This window comes from Lithobates pipiens, unplaced genomic scaffold, assembly GCF_037356315.1.
Source record: "Lithobates pipiens isolate NorthernLeopardFrog02 unplaced genomic scaffold, aLitPip1_a1.2 Scaffold_8, whole genome shotgun sequence".
Classification (NCBI taxonomy): Eukaryota; Metazoa; Chordata; class Amphibia; order Anura; family Ranidae; genus Lithobates; species Lithobates pipiens.
In genome coordinates this window covers 545711881-545723935 of record NW_027507903.1, presented here as the reverse complement: position 1 = coordinate 545723935, position 12055 = coordinate 545711881, and the positions used below count along the sequence as shown (strand labels likewise).

The following is a 12055-nucleotide window of genomic DNA, read 5'->3' as shown; positions in this document are numbered from 1 at the left end:
AGTAGGATCCAAGCTGCTCTGTGCAAAGCCACTAAACAGAGCAGGTAAGTTTAACAAGCCTATTATTTAAGAAAAAAAAAAAACTGAAAAAAACAGGACTTTAATATCACTTTAAGGTTAGCTGTGTGTAGTAAAGGATATGCAATAATACAGTTTTATTTTATTAAAATGAGTGTACTGAGGTTTGTACTGTCTGCTGCATACTTGCACAGTCATTAAAGCGTATGACCCTTTATGCTCCTACCACTGTTGATGCAATCTGACCACACTCACAGTGTAGGCATGGCGCCACTATATTGTCACATAACATTTTTCTTGGTGTGGGGGGGACCCTTGTTACTGACAGCATTCTTAGAGGATAATTTTCTAAAGGAGAATCTTCAAACATCAAATGTTGACCCGGAGAAGTACCTGCACCGAGCATGTTCACAGCAGCTGAGGGCCTGAGGGAAACGTCTCTAATCAAAGAAAGGGTATTGGAAAGGATTTCAAGTCATGTAAAACTGCATGATGTGCAATGGTTAGTTTATTGTCTGGGACACACAGAACCAGGACTTTGTTTTATTTCCTGCAACAAATCCAAACATTTCTAGTACATCCGTTTGCTTGCTTGCCTATTTGAAAAATACATATGAGAGGAGTGACTATAATTTGCTGTTTAACCACTTGCCGACCGCTGCACCCCGATATACGTTGGCACAATGGCAGCGGTTGGCAAATGGGCATGCCTGTACGTCCCCTTTATTGGTGGGGCTAGTGGGCACGCGCCCCCACCCCGTACAGTGTGACCTTGCCCGCTGGTCCTGTGGACTCCCTGTCCGCCAATGCCATAAAAAGTGTCAAAAAAAATTGCCATATATCTGTCCACTATTTTGCGCAAACTAATCAATATATGCGTATTGTTTTGTTTGTTGTTTACCAAAAAATATGTAGAAGAATATATATCGGCCTAAACTGAGGAAACTATTTATTTTTTCTATAGTTTTATATATTTTTTGGGTATATTTATTAAAGCAAAAGTAAAAAAATATTGCTTTTTTTCCACAATTGGCGCTTTTTTGTTGTTTATAGCGCAAAAAATAAAAACCGCAGAGGTGATCAAATAACACCAAGAGAAAGTTCTATTTGTGGGGAAAACAATTTTCCTTTGGTGTAACGTCGCACGGCCATGCAATTGTCAGTTAAAGCAACGCAGTACCGTATCGCAAAAAGTGCTCTGGTCAGGAAGGGGGTAAAATCTTCCAGGGCTAAACTGGTTAAAAAAGATTATAGGCTGCTGAGTGATTTCTGCAGAAACATTCATTATATTTTTCCATAAAGTGTTGTCTAACCAAAAAATGCTTTTCAGATTACAGGATGAATGGGCAGTTAACAAATAGCACCTCTAACACCGGTTTCCACATCCTGGCATTTTCCACCTCTGAAAATGGACGATTTCTGTTGTTAGCAGTGATTTTGTTGGTATATTTAATTATTTTAGTTGGAAACATTTTAATACTTACCTTAGTATGTCTTGTGCCCCAGCTGCACACATCCATGTACTTCTTCCTATGTAATCTTTCAGTATTGGACAATTTGTATGTCTCTACAACTCTTCCCAAACTGCTGTATATCACCAACACAGGTGATCATTTTATGTCTTACAATGCCTGCATGGCCCAGCTGTATTTTTTTTTGTTCTTTGCTGACACAGAGTCCTTCTTGTTGACCACAATGGCCATTGACCGCTATGTAGCCATATGCTTCCCTCTACATTATGCACTCATTATGAACAGTAGGGTTTGTGTGCTCCTAGCATTTCCTGCCTGGTTTATGGCCACTGTCAATGCGCTCATTCTTACCTGCTTTGTACATAACTTAAAATTCACAGGAATTAAAGAAGTTGACAATTTCTTCTGTGACCTGAAAGCCCTGCTCACTGTCTCTTCCAGTGACACACATTTCTTGAGAGGTTTTATTCTTGTAGATGGCATGTTCATTGGGGCAGTTCCAATGCTTTTGATTTTGACTTCTTATGCCCGCATTATTTCCACCATCCTTAAAATTAAATCTTCTGTTGGAAGGAAAAAAACATTCTCCAGTTGTACCTCCCATATCATTATAGTTGTAGTATACTATGGCTCAGCTATGTGCTTGTACATGCAATATTCACTGCAGCAAGACAAGTTTTTCGCAGTCATGTTTGTAACTTTAGTGCCCATGCTGAACCCAATAGTGTATAGTTTGCGGAATAAAGATATCACAAGGGTCATACAGAGAACTGTGAGTGGTATTAGGACTATGCCTGCGGCCTAAATTTGGGAGTTGCGAGATTATCGGACAAGACGTCAGGTGGGTATTGTAAATGAATGCTTCTGAATAGGGATGAGCCGAACACTGCCCCGTTCGGTTCGCAGCAGAACATACAAACATGCGAACATGCAAAAAGATTGTTCAATCACGCAAACACCAATAAAGTCTATGGGACACGAATATAAAAAATCAAAAGTGCTCATTTTAAAGTCTTATATGCAAGTTATTGCCATAAAAAGTGTTTGGGGACCTGGGGACATGTATCAATGCAAAAAAAAGTTCTAAAAACGTCAATTTTTTCGGGAGCAGTGATTTTAATAATGCTTAAAAGTGAAACAATAAAAGTGAAATATTCCTTTAAATATTGTGTATGGGGGGTGTCTATAGTATGCCTGTAAAGTGGTGCAGTTTTCCCTTGTTTAGAACAATACCACAACAAAATGAAATTTCTAAAGGAAAAAAAGTAATTTAAAACTGCTTGCAACTGTAATGTATTGTCGGGTATAGATCGTTGAGAAAAATGGCATGCCCCCCCACAGCCCAGTGCCGGGGTCTTTGTGTCTGGTATGGATATAAAGGGGAATCCTGCACCCAAATGTAAAAAAATAAATGGTGTGGGGGGCCTCCAGGCACTATATACTCTGAACAGAAGTATATATACTATACGGCCTGCACTACAGTGGTGTGAAAAAGTGTTTGCCCCCTTCCTCATTTCCTGTTCCTTTGCATGTTTGTCACACTTAAGTGTTTCGGAACATCAAACCAATTTAAACAATAGTCAAGGACAACACAAGTAAACACAAAATGCAATTTGTAAATGAAGGTGTTTATTATTAAAGGTGAAAAAAAATCCAAACCATCATGGCCCTGTGTGAAAAAGTGATTGCCCCCCCTTGTTAAAACATACTATAACTGTGGTTGTCCACATCTGAGTTCAATTTCTCTAGCCACACCCAGGCCTGATTATTGCCACACCTGTTCACAATCAAGGCATCACTTAAATAGGAGCTGCTTAACACAGTAAGGTCCACCAGAAGATCCTTAAAAGCTACACATCATGCCGAGACCCAAAGAAATTCAGGAACAATTGAGAAAGAAAGTAATTGAGATCTATCAGTCTGGAAAGGGTTATAAAGCCATTTCCAAAGCTTTGGGAATCCAGCGAACCACAGTGAGAGCCATTATCCACAAATGGCGAAGACATGGAACAGTGGTGAACCTTCCCAGGAGTGGCCGGCCGCCCAAAATTACCCCAAGAGCGCAGCGACGACTCATCCAAGAGGTCACAAAAGACCCCACAACAACGTCCAAGGAACTGCAGGCCTCACTTGCCTCAGTTAAGGTCAGCGTTCATGCCTCCACCATCAGGAAAAGACTGGGCAAAAATGGCCTGCATGACAGAGTTCCAAGGAGAAAACCACTGCTGAGCAAAAAGAACATCAAAGCTCGTCTCAATTTCTCCACAACACATCTTGATGATCCCCAAGACTTTTGGGACAACATTCTGTGGACCGATGAGACAAAAGTGGAACTCTTTGGAAGGTGTGTGTCCAAGTATATCTGGCGTAGAAGGAACACTGCATTTCATAAAAAGAACATTATACCAACAGTAAAATATGGTGGTGGTAGTGTGATGGTCTGGGGCTGTTTTGCTGCTTCAGGACCTGGAAGACTTGCCGTGATAAAAGGAACTATGAATTCTGCTGTCTACCAAGAGATCCTGAAGGAGAATGTCCGACCATCTGTTCGTGTACTCAAGCTGAAACGAACTTGGGTTCTGCAGCAGGACAATGATCCTAAACACACCAGCAAGTCCACCACCGAATGGCTGAAGAAAAACAAAATGAAGACTTTGGAGTGGCCTAGCCAAAGTCCTGACCTGAATCCTATTGAGATGTTGTGGTATGACCTTAAAAAGGCCGTTCATGCTCGAAAACCCTCTAATGTAACTGAATTAGGACAATTCTGCAAAGATGAGTGGGCCAAAATTCCTCCAGGACGCTGTAAAAGCCTCATTGCACGTTATCGCAAATGCTTGGTTGCAGTTGTTGCTGCTAAGGGTGGCCCAACCAGTTATTAGGTTTAGGGGGCAATCACTTTTTCACACAGGGCCATGATGGTTTGGATTTTTTTTCACCTTTAATAATAAACACCTTCATTTACAAATTGCATTTTGTGTTTACTTGTGTTGTCCTTGACTATTGTTTAAATTGGTTTGATGTTCCGAAACACTTAAGTGTGACAAACATGCAAAGGAACAGGAAATGAGGAAGGGGGCAAACACTTTTTCACACCACTGTATATACTCTGCAGAAAATTGGGCCTTAGGCTTTGGTGGTACCAGAGCACTGTAAGCCCTCACAGTTACTCTTGGTGAGCGCAGGAACAGGCCCTGCTGTGAAATACTATATCAACAATTTTAATTACATGCCCTTGTTAAACAGGGGCAGAAAAATTTGGCCTTTGGTGGTGGTGGTGCCACAAAACTGTAAGTCCTCACAGTTACTCTTGGTGGGCACAAGAACAGGCCCTGCTGTGAAATATTGGATCTAGAATTGTAATTACAGGTCCCTGTTAAACAGGGGCAGAAAAATTGGGCCTTTGGTGGTGGGGGTGCCACAACACTGTAAACCCTCACAGTTACTCTTGGTGGATGCAGGAACAGGCCCTGCTGTGAAATATATAAAAAAAATGTAATTACATGCCCCTGTTAAACAGGGGCAGAAAAACTGGGCCTTGGGTAGTGGTGGTGGTGCCACAACAATGTAACCCCTCACAGAACCCCTCACAGATACTCTTGTTGGGAGCAGGAACGGGCCCTGCTGTGAAATATCACATCAAACATTTTAATTACATGCCCCTGTTAAAAAGGGGCAGAAAAATTGGGCCTTGGGTGGTGGTGCCACAACACTGTAACCCCTCACAGATACTCTTTTTGGGCACAGGAACGGGCCCTGCTTAACTATTATTTAAAAAAATGTAATTACATGCCCCGGTTAAACAGGGGCAGAAAATTCGGGCTGCTGCAACACCAAATTCAGGACATGTGCCAAACATGGGATATAGGTCAAGTGTCCCTGTCTGAGAGCAGAGAGAAGGTTGGTGCCATTGTCGCATACAACTATTCCTGGCTGAAGCTGGCATGGCGTCAACCACCTCTGAGCCTGCCCATGCAGAGCTGGCAGAATCTCTGCCCCAGTGTGGCTCCTGTCCCCTAAGCAGACCAACTCAAGCACCGCATGGCATCTTTTTGCCTGAGTGCTTGCGTAGGCCCTTGAACTCTTACGGAGCATGGCTGGTTCAGAGCACAAATCTGCAGAAGAGGCCATAGAGGAAGAAGAAGAGGAGGGGGTGGAGGAGGGAGCTGTGGCAGAATCACCACTAGCATTTTGGGGTGTGGTTACGGAACAAGCTCCAACAATACTGAACCCTGTCCTGCATCCTACCCAGCTGCCAGCAGAGTTACCCAGTGTGCCGTGAAGGAAAGGTAACGTCCCTGCCCATGTGTGCTAGACCATGAGTCAGGGATAATATGCACCTTACTGCTGACCTCCCTGTCCAACAAGGCCAAAACATTGCCTTCCACAGGCCGGTAGAGAACTGGAATGACCTTCATTAAAAAGGCATTTTGGGACCTACCACTGAGGCACAGCACATTACACAAATTCACAAAAGGGGAAATAGTCTGCCAGCTGAAAAGGCAGCAATTGCAGTGCTAGCAATTTGGCCAAGCTAGAATTCAGACAATGAGCATGTGGATGGCTGAAACTGAATTTCTTTTTACGGTTTAGCAACTTAGGAAATTTGCCTGCTAAAAACAGATGGAGGTGTACTGATAGCAGATTGGCTGCAAGTACTTGAGACACCTATTGCTATCCCTTCATTCCTCTCAGTGCAGGTTTTTGAGAGGACTGAATGTATAGTGAGGTTGGAGAAACCAGATGAGGAGTAGGAGAAGTCCTTTTTTCATGGATGTGGTCTTTAAAGTGCTGTTACCAATGGACTGCTGGGAGGTCATCATATGTCTGGTCAAGCATGTGGTGCCCAATAGGGATGAGCTTCGTGTTCGAGTCGAACGTACGTTCGACTCGAACATTGGCTGTTCGTCCGTTCGGCGAAGTCCGAACATTTTGGTCCGTTCGCGTCAAATTCGTGTGGCGCTCACGGCCCACAATGCACTGCGATGGCGCAGTGCATTGCTGGCTCATTATTGGCCAAGCATGCACTGTGACCCCGCATGCTTGGCCAATCGCAGCGCCAGCAGCGAGGAGAGCCATGATTGGCCACAGGCAGGATGCCTGTGGCCAATCATAGCTCAGGCTGTGTAGTGCACGCCCCACACTATATAAGGCCGCCATCGTGGCGGCCTCGTGTAGTGTGTTGGCGTCTGAAGCAGTGGGTGTTCTGTGTACCTTCAACACAGTACACACCGATCGTTTTCGGCCGATTTTCTATCTTGCTGTTGTGTAGTGGTTATTGTCTGCGTACCCTGACCGCAGTATACACCGCTATATTCACCTCACCTATATAGCTAGTGATCTATCTTTAATAATAGAGCTTGCAGTCAGTAGTGTTAGGAGATAGTGCGTGCTGTTTGCGTGCTCTGTACCCAGTACATACCGCTATATCCACCTACATAGCTGTTCTCTATTTGAGCCCACTTGCCATCTGCAGGAGTTATTGGAAGTTGTGTGTGCCTCCAGCACAGCACAGTATACATCTGTATATACCCCTTTATCTCTGGTGTTCACTGGTTATTGTCTGCGTGCCCTGACCGCAATATACACCGCTATATTCACCTCACCTATATAGCTAGTAGTAGTGATCTATCTTTTATAATAGAGCTTGCAGTCAGTAGTGTTAGGAGATAGTGCGTGCTGTCTGCGTGCTCTGTACCCAGTAGTGTTAGGAGATAGTGCGTGCTGTCTGCGTGCTCTGTACCCAGTACATACCGCTATATCCACCTACATAGCTGTTCTCTATTTGAGCCCACTTGCCATCTGCAGGAGTTATTGGAAGTTGTGTGTGCCTCCAGCACAGCACAGTATACATCTGTATATACCCCTTTATCTCTGGTGTTCTCTGGTTATTATCTGCGTGCCCTGACCGCAGTATACACCGCTATATTCACCTCACCTATATAGCTAGTAGTAGTGATCTATCTTTTATAATAGAGCTTGCAGTCAGTAGTGTTAGGAGATAGTGCGTGCTATCTGCATGCTCTGTACCCAGTACATACCGCTATATCCACCTACATAGCTGTTCTCTATTTGAGCCCACTTGCCATCTGCAGGAGTTATTGGAAGTTGTGTGTGCCTCCAGCACAGCACAGTATACATCTGTATATACCCCTTTATCTCTGGTGTTCTATAATAAAGGCATCTGCAGGAGTTAGTGGGTGTTGTGTGCCTCCAGCACAATATACACTACCCAACTGCTGTTTTACCCAACTCCCTTCAGGCCATTACCATGTCTGGAAGGCCAGCAAGGAGAGGCAGACAGGCGCGAGCCGATAAAAGAGGGCAAGCAGGCTCTGTGTCTAGAGACAACAGTGCTGGTCGTGGACGCGGTGCATTGTCATCAGCACGTGGCCATGGGACATGCTTGTCCTTCTTTTCGGCAGCTGGACATGTTGAACCGCAACATGCCAACGACTTGGTAGAGTGGATGACCAAGCCCTCTTCATCCTCCTCATCCTCTCTCACCCAGTCTCAGGGTAGTAGCAAAGCAGCTGCCAACGCATCGTCTTCCCTCCTCTCAATGTCATCATCAGTGACTCCTTCCATAGACCCACCACGTCCTCCTGAGGAGTCTCCTGAACTCTTTGAGCACAGTGTTGGGTACATGCTCCAGGAGGATGCCCAGTGTTTTGTGGGCTCTGATGATGACACTCAGCTAGAGGAAGGCAGTAGCGTGAGCGCAGAGAGAGGGGATGCTCAAGAAGGACAGCAATCTGGCAGTCATGTTCCACAAGCTGCAGCATACTGCCAGGTTTGCTACAGCGATGAAGAGGGAGGGGATGATGAGGGCACTGACTCCATGTGGGTGCCTGGAAGGAGGGAGGAGGAGGAGGCACATGTCCAACGAGGCAGGATGCCCTCCGGGGGCCAGCTTAGGGGCAGCACACCGACTGAATCGTTATTCTAAAAGTTCTTTGGTGTGGGCCTTTTTTGAGACGAGTGCATCAGATCGCACTGCTGCTATTTGCAACATATGTCTCAAGAGTATCTCACGTGGCCAAAACATCAGCCGCTTGGGCACCACATGCTTGACCAGACATATGTTGACCTGCCATGCAGCTCGTTGGCAAGCGTACCTCAAAGACCCACACCAAAGAACAAAGCGGACCTCTCCTTGCTCCTCATCAGCTGGCATCTCCAACCCCACTAGACCTTCAGTCCTCTCTGAAACCTGCTCTGAGAGGAATGAAGGTGTAGAATTAGGTGTGTCACAGCCAAGTGCTTCCGGGAACTCTGCTAGCGGTACACCCACGTCCGATTATAGCAGGCAAATGTCCCTGCCCCAGCTGCTGGACCGGCGAAAGAAGTTCACTCCCAGCCATCCACATGCCCAGTTGAATGCTAGCTTGGCTAAATTGCTAGCACTTCAACTGCTGCCTTTTCAGTTGGTAGACTCGGCCCCCTTCCGTGAGTTTGTACAATGTGCGGTTCCTCAGTGGCAGGTCCCCAAACGCCACTTTTTCTCACGGAAGGCGATTCCGGCTCTCTACCGGCATGTGGAAGGCAATGTCCTTGCCTCATTGGACAGGGTGGTCAGCGGTAAGGTGCATATTACCGCTGACTCATGGTCCAGCAGGCATGGACAGGGACGTTACCTGTCTTTCACGGCCCATTGGGTCACTCTTCTGGCAGCTGGGAGGGATGCAGGACAAGGTGCAGTAGTGTTGGAGGTTGTTCCGCCACCACGCCTCCAAAATGCTACTATTGGTTGTGACACACCTCTCTCCTCCACCCCCTCCTCTTCTTCTTCTTCCATGGCCTCTTCCAGTGCTCTGTCCTCAGAACCAGCGGTGCTCCGTAGGCGTTCCAGGGGCTACGCAAGTACGCAGGCAAAACGATGCCATGCCGTGCTTGCGCTGGTTTGTTTGGGGGACAGGAGCCACACTGGGGCGGATGTTTTGTCAGCTCTGCAGGGGCAGGCCGAGAGGTGGTTGACGCCACGCCAGCTTAAGCCAGGAATGGTGGTTTGCGACAATGGCACCAACCTCCTCTCCGCCCTCCGACAGGGACAACTGACCCATGTGCCCTGTGTAGCTCACGTCCTTAACCTGGTGGTGCAGCGGTTCTTGGGCAGGTACCCCGGCTTACAGGATGTCCTGAAGCAGGCCAGGAAAGTCTATGTGCATTTCCGCCGATCATTTAATGCCTGTGCTCGGCTGGCTGAGCTCCAAAAGGAGTTGAACCTGCCCAAGAACCGCCTTATATGTGACATGCCCACCAGATGGAACTCAACATTGGCCATGCTGCAGCGGCTGCACACGCAGCAGAGGGCCATCAATGAGTACCTGTGCGACTACGGCACCAGGACAGGGTCAGGGGAGCTTGGTTTTTTTCTCACCACGCCAGTGGGGCATGATCAGGGATGCATGCACTGTCCTGTCACCGTTTGAGGAGGCCACAAGGATGGTGAGCAGTGACAGTGCATGCATCAGTGACACTGTACCTCTTGTCCACCTCTTGGAGCATACACTGCATGGAATAATGGACAGGGCACTTGAGGCAGAACAGAGGCAGGAAGAGGAGGACTTCCTTGCCTCTCAAGGCCCCCTTTATCCAGACAGTGTTCCTGCTGTGCCACCCATCACACAGGAAGAGGATGAGGAGGAGGAAGAGGAGGAGGAGGATGATTGTGTCAGCATGGAGGTGGAGGCTGGCACTCAGCATCAGCATCAGCATCAGCAGCAGCAGCAGCAGTCTTGTAGGGATGATTTACAGTCCCAAGAAACACATGGACTTGTACGTGGCTGGGAGGAGGTAGCTGCAGATCATGTTGTCCTTAGTTACCCAGAGGACTCAGGACCGAATGCCTCAGCTAACCTACGCTGCATGGCCTGATCCTGCAAAGCCTGCGGAAGGATCCTCGTATTCTTCGGATCTTTGGATCAAGGAGAGGGACCATTACTGGCTGGCCACTCTCCTTGATCCACGGTACAAGGGTAAGGTTGCCGACCTTATCTTGCCATCGCAGAGGGAGCAGAGGATGAGACATCTCCGGGAGGCCTTGCAGAAAGGTCTGTGCAACGCGTTCCCAGAGACTGGGAGGTTACAAACTCCTGGTCCTGGACAACGTGTTGCTGAGGCATCGGTCAGAAGGAGCGGTGGAGAAGGTAGCCGTCTGACTGATGCTTTCAGACAATTTTTTAGTCCGCAGCCCCAAGGTATGATCGGTTCCAGCACCCATCGCCAGCATCTGATTTACATGGTGCAGGAATACCTAGGGGCAAGGTCAGACTTGGACACCTTTCCCACCGAAAATCCTCTGGCTTACTGGGTCTTGAGGATGGATCACTGGCCAGAGCTTGCACAGTATGCAATTGAGCTACTGGCCTGTCCTGCATCCATCGTTCTTTCGGAACGCACCTTCAGTGCTGCTGGTGGCTTTGTTACCGATCACAGGGTGCGCCTGTCCACCGAATCAGTTGATCGACTGACCTTCATCAAGATGAATCAGTCTTGGATCACCCACAGCTACCAAGCACCTGAAGCTGATGTAACCGAATAATTTTTTTTGAAATACCACATCCCTTCAAGACTGCCTATGCTGATGCTGAGTGACTGTCCTGTTATGTTGATTGTCTATCCTCTTCCTGTTGGAAGAACATTTCTGGTTCTGGTTGATGCCATCAGCCCAATTTTTCTGCCCCTGTTTAACAGGGGCGTTTAAGTACAATTTTTGATGCAATGCTTTGCAGCAGGGCTAATTCCTGCAATCAAACTAGAGTATATGGCAGAGGTTGCAGTGTGGTGGCACCAGCACCAGTGCCTAAGGCCCAATTTTTCTGCCCCTGTTTAACAGGGGCGTTTAAGTACAATTTTTGATGAACTGCTTTGCAGCAGGGCTAATTCCTGCAATAAAACTAGAGTATATGGCAGAGGTTGCAGTGTGGTGGCACCAGCACCAGTGCCTAAGGCCCAATTTTTCTGCCCCTGTTTAACAGGGGCGTTTAAGTACAATTTTTGATGCAATGCTTTGCAGCAGGGCTAATTCCTGCAATCAAACTAGAGTATATGGCAGAGGTTGCAGTGTGGTGGCACCAGCACCAGTGCCTAAGGCCCAATTTTTCTGCCCCTGTTTAACAGGGGCGTTTAAGTACAATTTTTGATGCAATGCTTTGCAGCAGGGCTAATTCCTGCAATAAAACTAGAGTATATGGCAGAGGTTGCAGTGTGGTGGCACCAGCAGCAGTGCCTAAGGCCCAATTTTTCTGCCCCTGTTTAACAGGGGCGTTTAAGTACAATTTTTGATGCAATGCTTTGCAGCAGGGCTAATTCCTGCAATAAAACTAGAGTATATGGAAGAGGTTGCAGTGTGGTGGCACCAGCAGCAGTGCCTAAGGCCACATTTTTCTGCCCCTGTTTAACAGGGACATGTAATTACAATTCTTGATATAATATTTCACAGGAGGGCCCCTTCCTGTGCCCACCCAGAGTAACGGTGAGGACTTATAGTGTTGTGGCACCAGCACCATAACCACCAAAGGTCAATTTTTCTACCACTGTTCAACAATGGCATGTAATTACAA

General features: G+C 46.9%; 1 protein-coding gene across 1 annotated transcript in view; it reads left to right on the top strand.

Moving 5' to 3' along the window:
- The window catches only part of LOC143960839 (olfactory receptor 2D2-like), a 32631-nt gene extending 29557 nt beyond the window's left edge, over positions 1–3074 (top strand). Inside the window, exon 2 of the mRNA XM_077469780.1 lies at positions 1349–3074. Within this exon, the coding sequence (XP_077325906.1) occupies positions 1357–2295 (939 nt within the window). The 5' untranslated portion in view covers positions 1349–1356 and the 3' untranslated portion in view covers positions 2296–3074. The remainder of the gene's footprint in view (positions 1–1348) is intronic.
- Positions 3075–12055: the final 8981 nt, after the last annotated feature.